At 31.9% G+C, this 23,152-nt stretch overlaps 1 protein-coding gene across 1 annotated transcript in view; it reads right to left on the reverse strand.

Moving 5' to 3' along the window:
• HOOK1 (hook microtubule tethering protein 1) overlaps positions 1 to 23,152 on the reverse strand; it is a 55,245-nt gene that overhangs the window by 23,922 nt on the left and 8,171 nt on the right. The window contains exons 3-9 of the mRNA XM_081307845.1: positions 19,887 to 19,959; positions 17,898 to 17,948; positions 17,334 to 17,466; positions 14,805 to 14,872; positions 13,704 to 13,766; positions 12,689 to 12,772; positions 197 to 363 (exon numbers count right to left, since the gene is read on the reverse strand). Coding sequence (XP_081163971.1) covers positions 197 to 363; positions 12,689 to 12,772; positions 13,704 to 13,766; positions 14,805 to 14,872; positions 17,334 to 17,466; positions 17,898 to 17,948; positions 19,887 to 19,959 — 639 coding nt within the window. The remainder of the gene's footprint in view (positions 1 to 196; positions 364 to 12,688; positions 12,773 to 13,703; positions 13,767 to 14,804; positions 14,873 to 17,333; positions 17,467 to 17,897; positions 17,949 to 19,886; positions 19,960 to 23,152) is intronic.

Here is a 23,152-nt window from a genome sequence, read left to right on the forward strand (position 1 = left end):
GTATCTTTGCATTGTTTTACATAATTTACTTGCTTATCTGGACAATAAGTCCAGTGAGACAGGAACCACTTGGTATTTTTAGTAGCTTAATCAGTGTCTTAAACATGCTTAATATACTAATAATTAGTTGATATGATTTTTAGCTACTAGTTTAATGAAAAGAATTCTATAAAATAATTTCTACTAAAAATGCTACCTGAAATTCTCTTCTTGTAACTGTTCTAGTTGTAATTGTGCATGAAAATACTTCTTTGCAACCATCGTATTTGGATCATCAAAAGAGCCATCCAACTGGTCAAGTTTTTCATTCATCATCTCATTCTCAGAAACCAGTGAATTCTTCTCATCTTGAAGTGCAGTCACCTAAAAAACAAATACAGAAATATAAGCAGCAATAACAACAACAATAAAACTCACAGAATTGGGAGTTCTTGATTCTAATTCTGTCAAGGTCATGAAACAGCTTGACTAATCAGATTAGATGATTTCTGAGAATACTTTCAACTCTGAAATTCTGAGTCTAGGAAGTTTGGGGAAAACAAAGAAATCAAATTAGTACACATATGTAGTATACAGTAAGGATGCTTTTAGAATATTATACCTGTCTCAGTTTTGGAAATAAAATGTTTCTAAATCTCTAAAATTTAATATGTGAATCCAACTTCAAAACATTAATTTGTCCCTTTTTTGTCAAAACTAACTTTCAAAATGCTTTCACCTATGCAAAGTTATCATCTGGGATTCATAGTGAAAAATAATCAATCACATATCACATATTCAGGAAACAAGTATATTTGGTTGATGAACCAATACCAAAAATCTTAACTGTTTCCATTTGTAAAGAGACTTTGTGTTTATGATTTAAAATGGATAATAAAATGTCTAAGTGCAGAACTACAAAAATGTCAGTACCTGATACATGTTTTAAACTCCTTTAAAACAAGCATGTTTTTTCTCTTGGTTCTAATTCTTTTCTATTTAAAAATTTTTTAGGTACAGCTATGACTTTTCATAAGCCCAGAATTTTACATACATTTTACCAAGAACTAGATAAAAAGGTGTCCCATTATCATTGACATCCATAATATTATTGGACAAGATTGCTATTTATATTTTCAATAGGTACAACCAATTCCATAAGCGAATAAGATGACATATAGAAACAATGAATTAAAAAGGAAATTAAATCAAGTGATTGCATTAAATACCATATAGGCAAGTTACAAACACTGTTCTCTGTTACATTATTAAAATGGAGACTAAGCCTGAAAAATTCCTCAACAGACAAAACCAGTTAGGCTTTATAAGTGATCTAAACTTTGTTAGATTTGCAAATGTAAGTGCAACTTACCTTGAGCTATTTCTTACAAATGCTGTATTAAAGAAAAACAGTATTTAAGCTCAACTGATGCGAAGAACCAACAAGATTAAAATTATACAACCAGGGACTTTCAACCAAATAGGCAACCATGTACCTATAACCTATCTTTTCTTTATTTCTGTAGTAACCCTATTACTGTCTTCCAACTGTTTCCTAGGTGGAAGGTCCAAACCACTCTGGTTTGGAGCTGCCTAATTCATGAATATAATAAACTCAATAAAACTGCATTGTACCTAAGTTCACTTTTTAATACATCTAAATGAAAAATACGAAGGCAGGCCAGGAAACTGTCTCTAGGTGGACGATGTAAACACACAACTTTCTGTTTCTAAATTCAAAGCATGCATCCATGCTTGTTATGTAAGGAATCAGTGACTATTATTTGTCATGTATAGTTCTAAGCGATTCAGACACAAATAAAAGAGTTTCTGCCCTTAAAACCCTTCAGTAGAAATGTAAATAATTAAATAAGAGATGTTGGTGGTGCTTTGATGAAAGCATACTATAGAGTGGGGGGTAGAGCAAAAAGAAAGGACTACATGTTGAGTATCCCTCATCTGAAATGCTTTAGGGGCCAAAAGTTTTCAGATTTTGGAGCAGTTGTACCTATTTAATGAGATAACTTGGGGATAAGACTCAAATCTAAATGCAAAATTCATTTATGTTTCATATACAACTTATAATAGCCTAAAGGTAACAATATTTTAAAAAATAATTTTGTGCATGAAACAAAGCTTGTATATGCTAAGCCAACCAAAAGCAATGATGTCACTATCTTAGCCAATGTGGACAATCTGGTTCTTTGACATCACTATCACTACCATTCCTGACTATGAATGTATATGGTACAGATAAGTACTAATTTTCTTAATGTTATTAACACATAAGTACCTAACAGTAAAATATATGACGCACCATCAACAAAATGCCCAAACTAGACAGCACGGTGGCATCACTAGAATCTCTGTACCCATGCTTATACAACAACAATGGCAACTTTCTTACAAATCATTTCAGTTTATAAAATCAGAAACTTAAAGACAAAAGTAAGTAACTGAGGAGGAAATACTTGAAAAGGCTTCCTAGGAGGCCTTCTTCCAGTTTATTGACATTCTGTAGGTTTATTTTTTACATATTTAAGGAGATTTGATATAACTTCTTTTTCACTTGATATCTTTCAAAAATCACCATCTTATTCATCTTATCATTGAATACAATCCCATACCAGAGACTGTACCAGGCATAACACAACTTTCTTTATTCACTTTTGTTTCCAACAATGGCAATAACATATACAGCATTCTTCATGTTAAACTCCTTTTGAAAACCTATATATTCATGCTTCTGTTCATTGCTACTAACATGCTGTTTAAGAAAATGTTTTATATTTATTCTTCATTAATCTATTGATACCCTGGTCACGTGGATGAGTTAAGAGTCACATTTGGGAGAAAGCACATGGAATAAGCATTACTTTTAATGAGAATTTCAAAGTGCATGAACAGAACATTTGTCAGGGAATAACAAAATCTTACAGTCATATAGTCCAAATTTCCCAGTAGTGAGCACAATTCACCTGTACAAAACATTTGTGAATCAGTCAGAAAAGATATCCCTGCTGATCCCTGCCTTTGTTATAATGATAAATGACTGCTAAGAAATACATTCCTTTAAAATAGCAAGGACACAAATTTGCCTATCATACACTTCCTCATGCCTATTAATTAGCACATCCAATCACAGTTATTCTGTCCTTGCCATTCTTTATTTGCTTAGGGACTGTCTCATCAGCTGTAGTCAATGTCTTTCAAAGCGAAAAAGTGCCAAAACACTGATGTTTCTTCACCATTACATCTTGCTCTGACATCAGATTTCATCAGCAATGACCTTAGCAAACTCATTGATAGATTTCTATGCTGCTTTGTGACCATCATATGCTTTATTGACACAAATCTTGAAAAATTTACTACTGTGTCTTTTCTTAAATTTCTGAAATGAGCCTATTGAATATTTGGTGTCCTTCAACTTTTAATTCATCATGATAGATCTTTCTTCTCTCATGATTAATATACCATTAAATGGTTTATGTGTTCACTGTTGACACTGATGGGTCTGCTCTTTCAACAGATGATCAATTTCACTTTAGCTTTATGCAGTGGTTTTTGATTTTTTTTGTCCTATTCATCATTTTAGCATAGAACACTTTACTCCTCTGTTTCTTTAGGTCACATATGCTAGACACTCCTATACCATACTCTCCAGTTAGATATTTTACACATATACCACTGCCCAGTTTCTCTAACAGCTTGATTTTTGTGTTACAAACACAAATTCTTTCTCTTTATCACTGTTAACCACAGCAGTTTGTTAAGGGTTTTTTTTTTAATGTTTTTGATAATATCTTTATACCACAAAGCAGAAAATATTTTAAAACCCAGTAAGTAACGCACGTAGGTCTAGGCCTCATGTGGGGTATCTTGACATTGCATGGGGGAATATTGGAGTGGGAGGAAAGATACGCCACATCTGAAAGAAGCTGGAAAGGTCTTACTCCCTTGAGGACACCAACTGAAGTATGTGTTTTACATCCACATTTTTGACTGCAACTCATCACCTGAGGTTGGATGTGAAATTTACCACTTGTCACATCATGTCAGTGCTTAAAAAATTTTAAATTTTGGATCATTTCAGATCTTGGTTTAGTGATGCTCAACCTATTGTCTCATTCTAGCTTAAGGGTAAGGTAAGGGCTGTCATAAAATTGTGGATACAGGAGAAACAAAGCCCTCAGTCTTCAAACTAGGTGGATCCTCTAAAGAAGGAAGAAGAACAAGGGCAAATTTTAGTTTTCAACATCTGGTAAGTAACCACCCTTGTTCCTATCAATTTCACCACAGAATGAAAGGAGAGGAGATTACACTTTCAAGCTCCTTGGACCCATCCCAGATCCATGACTTGGAATGTTAGGAGGTGGTTCTAGGCATCTTTTTCACAAGCTCCCATGGAGCTATATTCTTTAGCTTCACTCTGAACCTGCCTTTCCCCTTTGTTTCAGATTTATAAACCTTTCAACTAAAACTGCAAGATTATATACTTGATATTATGTATCATAAACACTTAAATCTTTTAATGCAGAATTTTGTGTTCTTTACTGAATAAGAATTTCTGAGAAAACTATACGAAGGTCCTATAAAATTTTTTACACCTAAATGGCTCAATTCCTAATCTTTATATGAAGTATTCTATGAATAAATATGATCCATATGAAAATAACATATTTTAGTTGCTTTGCATGTGTGTGTAGGGCTGTGTATTACAATGTATGGTTAGGAAAAATGCAGAAAACAGATATTTGCTTTACTGAGGACTGTTTTCTTTCTTTCTTTTTATGGTGCTGGGGATCGAACCCAGGGCCTTGTGTATGCAAGGCAAGCACTCTACCAACTAAGCTATATCCCCAGCAAGGACTAACTTCTTTTAAAGATGAATTTAAAAGATCTGAATCCTGTTGCAATTACTACCTAAGTTACTTTGTTATATCTGAAAACCATTAAGAGTTAAAAATATTAACCAGCCCTATCACTTCAGGTATTTGAAGTGACTTCATCTGGCAAGAATAAAGCTAATATAACCTTGGTTTTGTGTCCTTATATTTTTCAGAGATTAAACTATTCAGCTCATTATTTCACCAAAAAAAATGTGAATTATTTAGAGTATACTAAGTGGGTACACATAAACTTTATTTTTTTTTTATTAGAGCATTATAGTTATACATAGTAGTTGGGTTTATCCTGACAGAATCATACATGCATAGAATTCAATTTGAGTTCTTAATCTCCCCTTTTTCCCTCCTCTTACCTGACCCTCCCCCATTCTCCTCCTCTACTCTATTGGTCTTCTTTTCGTTTATTTATTTTTTGTTGGTTCTTTCACTTATACATAAACGTGAAATTTCCTATGGTATATTTATATATGTACATGTGATTTTTAAAAAATTCACTCCACATTTCCTCCACTTTCTCATTCCTCCTCTTTCCCTCTCAATCTCCTCCTACACTACCAATCTTACCTATATCTTTATGATATCCAATTCTCCCCTCCTTTTTTTAAATTTTACTCTAGCTTCCAAATTTGAGAAAAAAATTCAACCCTTTATTTTATGATGTTCTCCATTTTCACCCATCTACTAGCAAATGTCCTAATTTCATCCTTCTTTATGGCTGAGTAAAACAGCATGGTGTGTGTATGTAAGTGTGCATATATATATGTGTGTGTGTATGTGTATGTATATGTATCTCACATATGTATATAACATTTATATATCACAATTTTTAATCCATTCATCTCTTGACAGTGATATAGGTTGATGCCATAAATTTAATTATTGTGAATTATGCTGCTATAAACAGTGCAGTTACTGCATTATTACAGTTTTTTGTTTTTTCTTTTTAGGAATCTTCATACTACTTTCCATAGTGGTTGTACTAGTCTACAGTCCCATCAATGTGCAAGTATACCTTCTTTTCCTGCATCCTCACCTGCATTTATTATTGTGTTCTTGATATTGCCATATGGACCAGAGTGAGATGAAACCTTACTATAGTTTGGATTTGCATTTCCCTTATTACTAGAGATATTGAAAGTTTTTTTATATTTATTGGGCATTTGTTTTTCCTCTTTGGAGAAGGTTCTGTTTATAGATTTTTGTCCATTTATTGATTGATTATTTATTTTTCTGTGTTAAATTTTTTGAGTTCTTTATATATTCTGGATATTAATCCCCTTCAGAGTAGCTAGCAAAGACTGTTTTCCATTCTGCAGGCTCTCTCTTCACACTCATGTTTCTTTTGCTTTGAAGAAGCTTTTTAATTTGATGGCATCCCACTTATTGATTCCTGGTTTTATTTTTTGTACTTTGGAGGTCTTATTAAGAAAGTCAGTGCCAACACTAATATGATGGAGTGTTGACCCTATGTTTTTCTTCTAGCCGTTGCAATGTTTCTAGTCTAATTCCTAAGTCTTTAATCCATTTTGATTTGACTTTTGTGCAGAGTGAGAGACAGGAACAAAGTTTCATTTCTATATATAGTTATTCAGTTTTCCCAGCATCATATTTGTTAAAAAGCCTGTAATTTCTCCAAAATATATTTTTGGCATTTTTGTCAAGTATCAGATGGCTATAAGTATGTGGGTTTGTCTGTCTTCTATTCTGTTCTATTGGTCTTCAAGTCTACTCTGATGCCAATACCATGCTGTTTTTGTTACTACAGCTCTATGGTATAATTTCAGATAGGGTATAGAAATGCTCCCTGCATGACTTTTCTTGCTCAGTATTGTTTTGCTATTCTGGGTCTCTTATTCTTCCACATAAGGATCTTTCTTTCTAATTCTATGAAGAATGTCATTTATATTTGATGAGGATTGTATTGAATCTGTATATTGCTTCTGGTACTGTGGCAATTTTGACAATATTGATTCTGCCTATCCAAGAACATGGGAGGTCTTACCATCTTCTCAAGATCTTCAATTTCTTTCTTTAGTGTGCTATAATTTCCATTGTAGGGATCTTTTACCTCATCAGTTAGATTAATTCCCAAGAATTTTATTTTATTTTGAGGTTATTGTGACCAGGATGGTTTTCCTGATTTCTTTCCTGGCTTGATCACTGTTAGAATATACAAAAACTATTCATTTATGGGTGTTAATTTTTTATCCTACATTTATAAGCTCTAGAAGTTTTCTGGTAGAGTTTTTGTTTTTCTAGATAAAGGATTATGTCATCAGCAAACAGGCAGTTTGACTTATTCTTTTCCTATTTGCATCCTTTAATTTCCTTCTAATGCCTGATTGCTATGGCTAGTGTTTTGAGAATTATATTGAATAGAAGTGGTGAGAGATAACATATTTTTCTTGTTTCTAATTTTACAGGAAATGCTTTCATTTTTTCTCCATTCAGTATGATGTTGGCTTTGGAATTATAATAACTAGTGTTTATAATGTTGAGATAATATCCTTCTAACCCTAGCTTTTCTGGTATTTTTACCATCAAGACTGCTGAATTTTATCAAAGGTATTTTCTGCATCTGTTGAAACAATCATGTGATTCTTGCCCTTAATTTTGTTTAAGTGGTAAACTACATTTACTGGCTTGAGTATGTTGAACCAACCTTGCATCCCTGGGATAAAACCCACTTGATCATGGTGCATTATCTTCTTGATTTGTTTTGAATGCAGCTTTCATAAAGGATTTCTTCATCTATGTTCATCAGGCATACTAGTCTGTAGTCTTCTTCCCTTGATGTATCTTTGTCTGATTTTGGTAATAGTGTTATACTAGAATGTACTTGAGGTATTCCGTCCCTTTCAATTTCATGGAATAATATGAGGAAAACTGGCATTAGTTCTTTAAAGATCTGGTAAAACTCTGCTGAGAATTCATCTGGTCCTGGGCTTTTCTTTGTTGGAAGGCTTTTAATTGCTATTTCAATTTCATTTCTTGATACTGGTCTGTTTAGGTTTTCTATATCTTCCTGGTTCAATTTGAACAGTTCATATATCTGGAAATTTGTCTTCTAGATTTTGCAGTTTATTGGAGTATAAATTTGCTACAAAGTTTCTAAAAAGCCTCTGGATTTCAGAAGTGTCTGTGGTGATCTCCTTTTTCATCTACAATTTATTTTTATATGGGTCTTCTCTTTCAGTTAGTCTGGCTAAGGGTTTATCAATCTTATTTATCTTTTCAAAGAACAAACTCTATATTGTACTGATCCTGTATATTATTTTATTTTCAATTTTATTAATTTTGGCCCTGATCTTAACTGATTCCTGTCTTCTAATGATTTTGTATTAGTTAGTCTTCTTTTTAAGGTCTTGAGGGAGAACAAAGTTTGTTTGTGTAGGCACTCAATGCTAGAAATTTACCTCAGAACTGCTCTTTATACTGTTTTAGAGATTTTGATACATTTTATCTCCATTCTTGTTTCTAAGAATTTCTCAATTTCTACTCTCACTTCAGAGTGTTGTTCAATCTCCATGTGTTTATGTGATTTCTATTATTTTTCTTTTTCTTTTTTTATTGATTATTTAAAGCACCACATAGCTCATGATATATCATCTTTCATACATTTGACTCAAATTGTATTTTGAACTCCCATTTTCACCCTAAACACAGACTGCAGAATCACATCTGCTACACATCCACATTTTTACATAATGCCACACTAGTGACTGCCGTACTCCGCTACCCTTCCCATCCCCCACCATCCCCCCTCCCCTCCCCTCCCTTCCCATCTTCCCTCTCTACCTCCCCCGCTGTTGTTCAACTCTCTCTCTTTTTTTCCCTCCTCCTTGCCCCTCATAACCTCTTATAATTTTATGTATCATTGAAGGTCTCCTACTATTTCCATGTGCTTTCCCTTCTCTCTCCGTTTCTCTCCCCCCATTCGTCTTTGTTTACTGTAGTCTTTTCCTCATGCTCTTCCTTCCTGTTCTGTTCTTAGTTGTTCTCTTTATATCAAAGCAGACATTTGGCATTTGTTTTTTAGGGCTTGGCTAGCTTCGCTTAGCATAATCTGCTCTAATGCCATCCATTTCCCTGCAAATTCTATGATTTTGTCATTTCTTAGTGCTGCATAATACTCCATTGTGTATAGATGCCACATTTTTTTTATCCATTCATCTATTGAGGGTCATCTAGATTGGTTCCACAGTCTAGCTATTGTGAATTGTGCCGCTATAATCATTGATGCAGCCGTATCCCTATAGAGCGCTTTTTTAAGGTCCTCAGGGAATAGTCCGAGAAGTGCGATAGCTGGGTCAAATGGTGGATCCATTCCCAGCTTTCCCAGGAATCTCCATACTGCTTTCCAAATTGGCCTCACCATTTTGCAGCCCCACCAGCAGTGTACAAGTGTACCCTTTTCCCCACATCCCCGCCAACACTTATTGTTGTTTGACTTCATAATGGCTGCCAATCTTACTGGAGTGAGATGGTATCTTAGGGTGGTTTTGATTTGCATTTCTCTGATTGCTAGAGATGGTGAGCATTTTTTCATGTACTTGTTGATTGATTGTATGTCCTCCTCTGAGAAGTGTCTGTTCAGGTCCTTGGTCCATTTGTTAATTGGGTTATTTGTTATCTTATTGTTTAATTTTTTGAGTTCTTTGTACATTCTGGATATTAGGGCTCTATCGGAGGTGTGGGGGGTAAAAATTTGTTCCCAGGATGTAGGCTCTCTATTTACCTCTTTTATTGTTTCTCTTGCTGAGAAAAAACTTTTTAGTTTAAGTAAGTCCCATTTGTTTATTCTTATTGTTAACTCTTGGGCTATGGGTGTCCTATTAAGGAATTTGGAGCCCGACCCCACAATATGTAGATCGTAGCCAACTTTTTCTTCTATCAGACGCAGTGTCTCTGATTTGATATCTAGCTCCCTGATCCATTTTGAGTTAATTTTTGTGGATGGCGAGAGAAAGGGATTCAATTTCATTTTGTTGCATATGGATTTCCAATTTCCCCAGCCCCATTTGTTGAAGATGCTATCCTTCCTCTATTGCATGCTTTTAGCCCCTTTATCAAATATAAGATAGCTTCTAGTTTCATTCCAGTATGCTCCAATATGATACATGGTATTGTACTGATGTTTTTTGTTATTTGCTAAGAATGACATTATGACCTAGAATATGGTCTGTTTTTAAAAAAGTTCCCTGAGTTAGTAAGAAGGTAAGTCAAATGTTTTAGGGTAATATATTCTGTAGATGTCTACTAGGTTCATTTGATTTATACTTTTCTTTCTTTTTTAGAGAGAGAGAGAGAGAGAGAGAGAGAGAGAGAGAGAGAGAGTGTTTTTAATATTTATTTTTTAGTTTTCGGCGGACACAACATCTTTGTTTGTATGTGGTGCTGAGGATCCAACCCGGGCCACACACGTGCCAGGCGAGCGCGCTACTGTTTGAGCCACATCCCCAGCCCCTATACTTTTCTTTAGGTTGAAAATGCCTTTATTAATTTTATGTTTTGATGAACTATTGGTGAAAAATGTGTGTGAAATCACCCAATATCATTGTGTTAGGTCTATTGAGATTTAATGTCAAGGAGTTTTATTTTGTTTTATGTATTTGGGTGTGCTGACATTCAAGGCATATGTATTTACTATCATTATATTTTCTTGTTATAAAAATTGATCCCTTTACCATAATGTAGTGGCCTTGGCTCTTCTGATTAAGTTTTGTTTGAAATCATCTGTGTCAGATATGGAAATAGGTATGTATAGTTATTTTCAGACTTCATTTCTATGGAATATTTTTTTTCCATCCTTTGATCTTTAGCTTGTGAGTGTCTTTGCCCAAGTCTCTTGCAAGAAGCATATAGTTATAACTTGTTTTTTTGATCCTTTCTGCTTTTCTGCTAATTTATGTCTTTTAATTGGGAAATTGAGACTATTAACATTCAGTTAGTACAGGTATGTGTTTGTGGTTTCCTGTCATTTTGATTTTTTGCTATATTTAATACTGTCTTGGTTCTCATTTAATAGATTACTCTTCTGTTGAATTTCCTCTATTTTGGAACTTTGGGGATTTGTTTGGGGGTTCTTCTGTAGGTGTAATCCTGCAGTGTAGATGATAGGCAGAACTCTAAATTTAAAGTTCTAAAAGTCAGGGTTTGGATTTGGGAAAATTTTGGAATGCTGTAGGTAGGTATTTGAGATTTGATCCATGCCCCCTATTTCTGAGGACCCGCCATTCTTGGTTGGACTTCTAAATTTCTGGTGCCTCCAGTAAAATTTTTCCTTTTAGTATCTTCCCTTTAGCTCTTATGGGGTGTGAGCAACAATGGGAGCTTTCTCTCTTGGAACCCAAAGGATGAATGGTCCAGGTAAAATTTTCTTTGTGCCTGTTAAAGACTCTCTGGTTCGAGCACCCTCTGGGAATATTCTACTCAGCTACTGGTACTTCCTTTATGAATTCCCAGTACCATCTCTGCTCACAGATGTACAAGCTACATACACCCACCAACATTTTCTGTGCTACAAAATGCTTCTCACCCCTGGGGTGATCTATTTTGGATTCCCTTTCCCTAAGCTTCACCTACCAATACCATGTCCATTAAAATCAGCATTCTTCTCTAATCCACAGGTTTCCGAAAGCCAGTATTTTTATTTTTTAATTTATCTACTTTTCAAGTGTTTCCTTTGTCTGCACTCCCTACTCTGCTCAGCTGCCGCCTCTGGAAACCAAACTAGTACAAATATATTATTATATTTTTTAATATATTTACAAATATATTATTATATATATATCATATCAATTTTTGGTGCTCTATGAATTTTTTTTTTACAGTTTAATATTAAGTTTCAATGAATTTCCTTAGCTACTCACCTCACTTAGAATTAGTCTTCCCACTTTGTAAGTCTTAAGTCTAGTGCTGGGAACTACAGAAGTGCTTCCTTTCTCTGATCTTCCATCTTCTCTCTCCTAACACTTAATCTTTTCTGAACATTTTTTTTTTTTAGTCTTACTGCACAACTTTCATATTTGTATTTTCACAGAATAACAATAAACACAAACATAGAGATAGTTCTTCTGTGCCAGGCCCTAAGGATTATTTATATTAGTTCTTGAAAGCCCTTTGGGAGATAAATACTACCATGATTCCATTTCTCAAAAAGAGGACTGAAGTATAAAGAAATTAAGAAATTTGTCTGAGGACATACATTAGCTAGTAATATGGCCAGGTTCTGAAAATAGATAGCCTGGTTTGACAGTCTACCCCTTAACTACTATTGGTGCTCCTACCAAGTTCATTTATGAGTACTAGAATTATATGTATACATATTGATATATATGTAAGCAAAACAAACTAAGCATAAGAGATTACATATGTATGTGTATATAAATAAAAGAGTGTGCATTTTAATTTATTGGGGGTACTACTAGTAAGTATTACTAAAAATAATACTATAAATACTATAAGTAATTAGCACTACTAGGTAGTTCTATAAATTATCTCATTTAATATCTAAAAACAACTATGTAGCAAATAGTGCAATTTTTCTATTTTATAAAATACACAACTGAGTCCTCATGTAAATAGCTGAAAGCTCTAATCAGTAGAATGATTTTCTTAAAAATTGACCAGTGATTTTCAATTATCAGAGAAAATTATTTATGATATTTATGTTTGAATACAGAAGTTTGTAAAAAATGCTTTTAATATTTCTTCCATAAAATGAAACCCAACTTCTAAAACATGCTGCCAGTTAATTAACAAAGAAAGAACTGTGCTCTGATCAGATTTCTTGTCCATACCTGCATATCTAGTTCTTGGCATCTTTGTTTCAGCTCTTCTTTCTCTGCTAGTGCCTCCTGAAGTTCTTCCAAAGCCCTTTTAAGCTGAAATATGAATCCAAATTCTTAGGAAATCATGTTTAACAAAAATAGAAAAATATATTCTTACAACATAAGCACACTGAATACTAGAAATGTTTTTTTAAAATTTACTCAATTTTGCCATCTCTGTGTAAATAATATTTACACAGTCACATCAACATTTAAAGTTGAAATCCCACAGAATAAAATTTTGTGTAAATCCTTGGGAAATATTTAAAAATTTTAAGGACGTATTTTTTTAAATTCTGTCACAGAAAGAACAAAGTATATTTACATTTAAACAAAAATTTTATCAAATAATTAAATTTGAAATGTTTCATGAAATGACTAGCAATGTTATAATAGATAAATAAAAATAAACAAATGTCTAAAGATGTATTTGCCCCTTCTCTTACCCTATCCCCTAAAACCCAGATTGGGTTACACATGGAAAGAGAATGGGGCTTTTTTCTCATGTATACTGTCTTGTAACGAAACCTGAAGTCTTCAAGGTATTTCTTTAATATGAGGAAAGTGGATAGAAAGAGTGACAAAAATTATACTATCTTATTATTCAAACTATAATTAAAACTTAGCAGAATTTTTTTAGATTGTCTACTATTTAATTATACTATCATCCTAGCACGAGCCAAATGTGCATTACAAATGTCAGAAGGAATGAATATTCAGTAACACTCAACTCTTATAAAATGATCAGAAAAAAATCTAGAGACCACTCCTACTTATATTCATGAAGGAATTTATTAGAATATTCAGTTTGGATCTTTATGCAAGTACATTATTTGTCCACTAATGTATATGAGCATATAAATACACAAAAACTATGTTCCGTGAAAAAATGTTTTTATACATGCTTTCCTACATAAATCTTATGGAAATAATTGGGAAAGAACTTGTATCACTGAACATTTTCCTCATGTGCTAAAATACTCACCTGTTGTTCTAATTCTCCAATAGCATCATTTGTAGGAGAGTTCATTATTTCTTTACTCATCAACTAGAAAATTAAAATAGTAAAAGTAAGTACAATAATATAATATTTTAAAGGGAAATATATAAAAGGAAAGTAAAATGATTCTTATTTAGTTTTTTCCCCTTAATTTGCATATCCTTAGAACACTATCCAAATAAAAATTTTATTAGAGAGCTAATTAAATAATAATGTTCAAGAATATTTATGAGGATATTAAGAACAAACTGTGTTTGAAATATGTAGACATATTCAAATATTTGTGTAATGAAAAATTACAAGTTTCAAAATTGCTAAATAAAATTGAACACATTAACTGAACAATAACTTTTGAAAATCATTTATATAGCATAAATTCACACTTTTAAAATACAACCTTTAAATGAGTAATATGGCAAAATTCTTAATTTTAGAAGTCATTTAAAGTAAAGAAGGGTCCTCTAAAAGTACCTTTTTTGCACATGCAAGGCAGACTTATTTATGCAAACTCTGACTATATGGAAGCTACTAAAGCCCTGGGTGATATCTTCCCCTAGATTAAGCCCCTCCAAAGTGTGTTTTTCTTCTATTTTCTCTCTAATCTCCTTTGCACTCCACCTTATCTGTGCCTTTTAGCCTGATAAAGAATAAACACTGGACCCATGAATCCTGAATTTTTTGCCTCTCCTAAGATAATCAGGATCACTTAATTCCTTGGCTACTTGGCTCCAAAACTTGAATACTACCATATTTTGCTCATGAATCTAATATTCTCAAAGTACAGATGGTATACATGAACTACAATGTCAGGAAAGTAATTAAAATTTCCATCTGCACAAAGGTTGCTTCTCCTGCAAGTTATTTAAAAGACCCTGACAACATTAATTTATCAACCAGCTTTTAGAATCAGAGGTGCTAAAATTAGGCTTAAGGTCTTTTATGATATTTTGGGAGAAAAACTAAGAAGACTAAGTAAACCCACTGGAAAGGGTGAGTTTAGAAAAGAAAAAATACAAACACCCGCAAAATTTATAACTTTAATATAACACAGTTCAAGATGTTTATACTTACGTGAATATAACTTACCTCTTGAATAGCAGTCATGACCACATGTTGAACAGACTCTTCAAGTGTCATTATATTTTTAATATGTTCTATGATTTAAAAAAAAATTCAATCTGAAAAAAATCTACTCTTTACCCATAGTACCTTAACAATTCAACAGGATACAAAAATTCATTTACCAAAAAATCTTTTATGCAAATACGTTATTTGTCCACTAATGTATATGAGCATATAAATACTATGAATTGTATGTTCTCCAGCTAAAATGACTGCCCCCAAATTTTGATATTATTTTCTAATAAATTTATAGAAAACAAATAAGCAGAACAGAAAATATCAATAGTTTTAAATGTTTTTTTCCCATAGAATAAATTCTCAAATTTTCTTACAAGGTAAAAGGAAAAAATTATAATTTCAAAATAATTTAGGCCCAGAATGTTTCATTTATCACCTATTTACTTCACTCCAGGAAGGCGTCCAACTTGACTTACACAGCCTTCTGTAAACACTTGCTCAGAACCTAAAAATTTCACCACAAACAGATCCTTTCACCTTCCCACAAATACACATGCAGTATTGTTAAGGCAATTTGTCCCAACAGGAAACGAGGAACATAAGAAAGAGCCCTTAATATATTTGCAGTTTTAAATTCACTTCAAATATATGTCCTCCAGCTAAAACAACTACTTTAAAACTTCAAAGTCTTGTTATTTTACTTATATTGCTTTAATTGCTTTAATGATTCTTCTGGGAAACTTCTAAAAGTCCTCCAAATCTTCTTATCATTTGTGAATCCAAGATTTGAATAGAGTCTGATAGGTCTTGGTATGCACCTGACCACTAAGTGCTAAGGGGCATGCACAGACCATAGAATTATTTCTTGTCCATGGATTTTCTACATAATGAATTGTTTCAAATCTGCTGAAATCTTCATAAAAATAACCCCCTTTCCCATCAAGAAGAGAATTTTTAACCAAACAAGTTCATTCTTTTAAGATTGAGATTGTTGTAACACCTTGGAATCATTTTGAAAATAACGTCTCATGTCAAAAGTACAAAAGTGTGGAGGATGTTTTATAACCTGGATGTGATTTGTTTTTAAATTTTAGTCTAATGACTAATAGATTTTCCATTCATTTTCTCACACTTAGAAAAAGAATTCAGACATTTTCAAAACTAAATCCAATTAGATGCTTAGATAATCCTAATTTTTTAATAACAAAATGGAGCTATTTCTTTATATTTACTACCTATTAAACTTTCATCCGTATATCAGATACTGGATTTCCTTTTAAAATATGAAGACAAAATTGCTCAGTGGTACTTAGAACTACATTATAAACATTCTACATATTTTACTGAACTTTGCAGGATACAACAAAATCATCATTTTCAGGAAAAATTACAGCTTAAGTATCAATTACTGGAGTTATACATGAATTACTACTTGTCAGAATGTGACTAAATATTCTGGAAAGTTTTAAAATTCCATAAACAAATATCCCTCAATTTTATGAAAATATCCAATAAGAGATCTTTTGACATTTTTCATGAGGAATAAAAGTCTATAAATAAGTACTTACTTGCCCCTCCAAAAAGTACTTTAATGATAAAGAGGAATATGAAAAGATATAAAGAAATGCAACTTAATATAAGTTTTCTGATATCTAATCTTTTTTTAACTTGATAAACTACCATTGATTACATGTCATTTTCTTTTACCCTTTATGAATTAATTCTTATTGAATCTACTCTGTTTTTTATCCTTCCTTCATCAGTTAGATGTTGTTGAATGTGGTTTCTAAAATCTTGACTTGAAGTATTTTTACAAAATTAAGCAACCAAAATTCAATAAAGGTGGCATATTAAGACCAAGTTTATATTAAATCATGAAAAAGAAAATCAGCATCAAAACTGTCACCACCCAGACTGACACAGGGAAGGAGATTTGGGTCTGCTCAGTTCATCATTTTATTCATTTCATGTAACCATAAGTGATATTTTTGTACTCAGCAGGATACTGGATCACTACGTTTGAACATACAAATATAACACACCAATTTCATTATATTATCAGACTGCTTATCATGATACACTGGACAGGTATTCTTCTAAAAAAACAGGAGAACATTATCTGAAGAAGCTTGGATTATAATTTAGTAACTGAATATTTATTTATAAAAAACTAAATCAACCTCAGGTTCTTACGTACAATATAAACTATTGGATGAATAAGTACAATTCACTGAATATCTACTTAAATTCTAAGAACTGGATTAATTAAACCAAGCACTAGATACTTAAACCATCTTATGCATGCTAAGATACATTTAATTTAGCCACTGAATATCAGAATCCAGGTACATATAGGACACTTAAGATATGTAGCTTTTCAATGGCAGAGAAGGGCTAGATTTCAGATCTCAATTTTACATTTCAAGGTGCTTTCAGCCAAAATTAAATAGTAAAGTTAAATGCAACCTTGCAAATGCTGGCAACAGAAGTAGTTTTTTAAAAGTAGAATTCCTCAGTTGACTGAATTTTACTTACCTTGCTTCTTTTCACAGTTTACAGCACAACCTAAAATAAGCTGTAGCAACCTCCCAAGCTCCACAGAATTTGAACATTCAGTTATTTGGTTTAAATCGGGAATAAGTTCTTCAGAAATCTGCTGCCCCAAAAACTGGAGAATCAAAATAATACAACATATCACTCACTTATGTAGGCTACAAATAGTTTACAACATTTAACTATTAAAAGGAAAATTAATTATAATTAGGTTTATGAAACAACTCAGATAAATTAACAAATGACAAATCAATAATTACTTATCAAAACCAGCTGGCAAAATTAAGTCAAAACTATTGATCATTAAGCAATAAATTCTATTTGAAAAAATAATTTAAATAGCATCAAAGTGTTTTTTGCAAATACAATATATTTAAACTTTAAACTTAATAATTTTCACAAAATTTTGAGTTCTCTAAAAATGGCAATATTTTGATTGTGAATTATAATAAAATAAAATATTACAAATAAAAAGCCAAGCCATTTCTCAGGGTCAATATAATTATCACATAGCATTTTGTATTTGAAGGCAGATCTTTTACATACCTCATGGTAGTAACTCATAATTCCTTGAAGTACTTTCTTTAAGTTACTAGCCTAAAGTGACAAGAAACAAAAAAGAATATGAAATAATTTTTTTTCATATTAATAATGAAAGAAAATCTATGCCAAGGTGAAAGACAATAAAAACTTTCCCCTGATAAAAAAAAATTGTGGTACAGTTCTTTAGCAAGAAATTACAAAAATACAACATGCAATAAACCTAATAGAAATTCAAAATGTATAATATAAAAACAAACAGAATTTTTTTAAAAAATAGACAAAAATCACAATCAACTTTAGAGATTTAAGGACTCCTTTCTATGTAACTGATAAAATAATTCAACAAAAAATAAAGATACAAAACATACACAAAAGTATCAACAATTTTGATATAATCCACATTCATGGAACAAATTAAAAAACACACATTGTTTTCAAGTGCATATTAAACATTTACCAATAGATAGAGGTCATAATATACGTCCCAGTAAATGTAAAAACAATTTCTTGCATTGATGCAGGTATGTTCCCAGACAAAAATGGAATTAAATTAGAACTCAATCAATTTTTAAAAAGGTATTTAGAATTTGAACTACCTACTTCTAATTTACCCATAGGTTAAAAGAGAAATCACAAGGGAAATTACCAAATATTTTAGACTGAATAAAAATCAGAACATAGTACATTAAAATGCATATGATTTGGCTTAAGCAATGTTTAGTATTTGGGGGGGAAAGGGCCTAAAATTTAATATTTAAGCTTCCACTTTACAAAGCAAGAAAAAGGAGAACATATGTTAAGTAGAAGAAAGGAAATAAGAAAGATCAAATAGAAATTGAATTAAACAGAAAACAGTTATTTGAAAAACAAAACTGAAAAACATTAAGACATTAAGGAGAAAATTTTTAATAAAACATACTAATTTTAGCAAAGAAAGATCATGCATCATTTAAAGATCATGGTCATTAGCATATTATTAGCATAGTAGTTAGGAACAGTTTTTTGAGAGGTGTGGGATAGCCACTGAGCTATATATACATATAAAAGACCAAGCTATACCATTAAAATAAAAATATAAAGCTAAAGGTTAAAATGTTTTTATTACATTCCCAATCCTGTTACTTTTTTTTTTTTATTTATTTTAAGACAGTCTCACTAAGTTGCTGACGCTAGTCTTGAGCTTGTAATCCTCCTGTCTTAGCCTCCCAACTTGCTGGGATTACAGGTGCGTGCCACCATGTCCAGCTTGTTTAAAACAATTATATGCCAACAAATAAAACAATTTATATGAACATATACCCTATAAGACACAACTGAGAAAAGAAAAATGGTTTTTAAAATAGAAAATCATGTTTTCAGTTTCTACTAAGATTAAATACACTTATAAAATTTAGCAATTCCACTCAAGAATTTTCCCAAGAAAAATTAAAATGTTTGTAAGCAAAGACTAATATGTGAATATTCACCGCAGTTATAATCTTAATAGCTAAAATCCCAAACAATTCAAACACCCATCAACAGGTGAAGAGCTAAATAAAGTGTGATGATATCAAAGTAAAAAAAATAGTATATACACACAAAAAAACTAATATAGGCAATATGAAGGAGGGAATGAGTCTCAAAAACATAATGAGTCAAAGAAACCAGGCACAAATAGTACACGTTCTATGGTTACATTTATGTGGAATTCTAGAAATGAACTCTATAGTTACAAAAGCAGATAGCAGATCTGTAGCTATTTGGGGCCAGACATAGGGTAAGGAGGTGAAGATTAAGTGGGAAGAAATCTAAGTGCATATTTTTATTTAATCGAAATGCTCTATGTTTAATTATGATGATAGTTACATGACAGCATATGTGTGTCCAAAATTCAAGCTATAAACAATAAAATGCACTCACAAGTTAATTCTTTAAAAAGGATTTAGTCAAGTTTTGTGCAAATTTTAGGACCACCATTTAGAATAAGGTGTTACTCCCATTTATTCTTCATACCTTTATTCTCCAGTTGTCCCCAACATCCTCTTTAATTCGGCTTAACCAAGATTCATTGAACCAAGATATATCACTAAAACAAAAATATAAAAGCTAAAGGTTAAAATGCTTTTATTACATGAAAAATACCAAACTGATCAACAGAGAACTTAACTTTACAGCTTAAAATTTATCCTTCATGAGATCAGGAAAGGTTTAAATGAACCCAATAAATTTTCTGTGATTCTAAAGAATTTCACACTAAATTATTTAAATCATTGACACCTTAAATTTAACAAACATGTACTAAACATTTTATACGAGGCCCTGCTAACAGGAAGGTCTAAAATACCGCCCATGAAGGGTAAAAAGAAAATAAACATTTTAATGAGTGAGTACTACGTATTAAGCACTGTGCTTGATGTTCTTCCATGTTATTTTATTAAAACATCACAGTAACTTGGCAAAGGATATATTGTTTTTCTCAGTCTTCCTATTCAGGGAATTGAGGATGAGAGAGGGAAAGTAATTTGCCATATGTGACTAGTACATGATGAAGCACAAAATGAAGCTATTTGAGTGAAAAAGGAATAAAATGAATTTAACTGAGGAATCTACAAACAAATTTAGCTTTAATTAGGAGTAAAGTTATGCACTGATATTGAAGGTAAAGACAAATAACTGCTACGCAAAAACTATATATTTAATAAGGTTTTAAAGAAAACATTTGACTGTATATAATGAACTATATGTAATTATATTAACAGATTACATTCTAGACAAATATTTGGATCCTTGTTCTGAGCAAGGAGATGAGAGAGATTAATATGAAAATGAATAATTTACTATTTTGACTCAGAAATAATAGCTATTAATGGAAGAAAATAAAGAACGCAAATAATTACACTCAAGGAAGAATAAGATAAAAAGACTCTAACAGTTTAAGCTACAATATCACAGAATGTTAGTGCTAAAGAGATCTTAAAAGTCTCATCTAAATTTTTACTTGATGGATGGTTTAGCTATAATATAAGGGGAAAAAAAGAGGTTCTTTCCCAAAGTTGTGTCTTAAATTTCAATATGCAAAACTAAAAACTTTTAACACTGTGCTTAGCCTTTCTGAAATCATTCTGCTTTATGTGTTCTAGTAGAGAACATACCACTTTCATGCAATAAAAAAAATGGCTTCACCATTTTCACCTCATTCATTTGGGATTTCTAACTATTTTCTTTTAAGTAAATTTATGTTAGTTTTAATCAACTTTTTCCAAATGCCAAAACTACAATTACCAAAACAGCTTAGCTAAAAATAAAATTATGAACTGCTAACCAGGTATTTATTTGAAATGACCAAATTTAATGAATCATATTATTTTCCTTTTCATTAGTCTAAGTAATAAAAAAGTCCTAGAAAAAAAGACCAGCTGTGATGAACAATTTTATGTGTTAACTTGGCTGGACCACCATACTCAGAAATTTGGTCAATCTTTGATGATGTGAATTTAGTTTTCAGATAAGACTAACATTTAAAATCAGTAGACTGAGTAAAGCATATTATCCTCCATAATTTAAGTGGGTCTTATCCAATCAGTGGAGGGCCTCAAGAAACACTTCAAGACAGAGCAAATTCTGCCAGCAGACTGACTAATGACTCTGGCTGTTCTTCTCCAGGTCTCCAGTCTGCTGATTTACTGCACAGATTTTGGACATGCAAATCTTTGCAAAATATTAAAATAAATATTTGTGTATGTGTTTGTTTGTATATACTCATGCACACAGACATCTACCTCATTGGTCCTGCTTCTCTGTAGAACCCTGACTATAAACCTCTTTCTCTCTCTCTCTCTCTCTCTCTCTCACACACACACACACACACACACACACACACACACACACGGATATCTAAGTATGTGATTTTACGCTGTAATTAGTTTTAGAAATTGAACTTAAAGATTATCTATTCTTGTTATCTAGCTTTTTCAAAATAATCATCCTTTTATCTTACATTTTCCATGTCCTTTCCATTCCAAATCATCTCTATCCTTCAGAAATACTTTCAAATTTCTCCATAAGAATAAATTTCCTACTTTCTTTCTTATAAGCAAATTCACACCTTTTCAAACAATTATGATGGCAGCCACTATGAAACTTGATATTCAACCTCAGAAATCTTTGGAAATAACTGATATAACTTTTCTTTCTTTCTCCTCCTCCTCTTCTTCTTCTTTTTTTTTTTTTTTTTTTTTTTTTTTTTTTTTTTTTTGCTTTGCCACATCTGTATACCTCTTGTCCCCCCCAACAATGAACTGCTTTTCTTATATTTCTTAGAACTTCAAAGCCACTCAAGGAACACCAAATAAGAAAGGGAATAAATGACTAAGTAAAATGTAATCCTGCTTTTCTTATATTTCTTAGAACTTCAAAGCCATTCAAGGAACACCAAATAAGAAAGGGAATAAATGACTAAGTAAAATGTAATCCAGTTATTTTCTAATAAAACTAAGTTTAAAAAAACACTACATAATTTTTAACTCCACCCACGATATTTGTCTTCAACAATTTTATTAACTAAATTCAGATAGTAATTAATATCTAACTGGTTACTATAAATAATAGTTGTGTCCCTAAATGAATACCCTGAGACTATTTTTTCTTCAATAATCAAAAAACCTTCTGTGATTATCAATACAGCAAAATGTGATCTGTATTTTGGACACACACATATGCACTTTCATTTTGTTAATACTCCAAATTAAAAACCTATCAAAAGGGGTTCAAGATACTTGATGTCAAGTATTAAAGCTGATTAAGAGCAATGATTTTGGAGTCCAACCAAACTGATACGAATCCTAGCTTTGCAGATTTTCTCATTATTTGACTTTCCAAAATTCAATGACACTTCTCTACACCTCTGTTGTCTTGTATAAGCTGAGGATAAAAATAATATCTACCCCATAGAATCCTAAAAGTTTAATGAAATAATCTATCTAATGGGGTATAATGGGGTAAATAATGATATATTTAGTAATTACTAAGATTTGGTTATCACGTTGTATCACATTAAATGCTCAAATATTTTCTGAATGAACAAATAAATGCTTGATGCTTAAAGTTTTTAAATATTAAACATTCTTTTTCACTCCTCTCTCTTGCAAAAATATCCAAAGACAATAGTAACAAGCATAGAGGTTATCTGGTTCTTTAAGTGAAAAACTAAGCCGTTCTTTTCGAGAAGTGGCATGCATTCTTCACACTTCTTGGAAGTAGTACCATGTCCCCCAAAAAGA

Source organism: Spermophilus citellus, assembly GCF_964194105.1.
Source record: "Spermophilus citellus genome assembly, chromosome: 9".
NCBI lineage: Eukaryota > Metazoa > Chordata > Mammalia > Rodentia > Sciuridae > Spermophilus > Spermophilus citellus.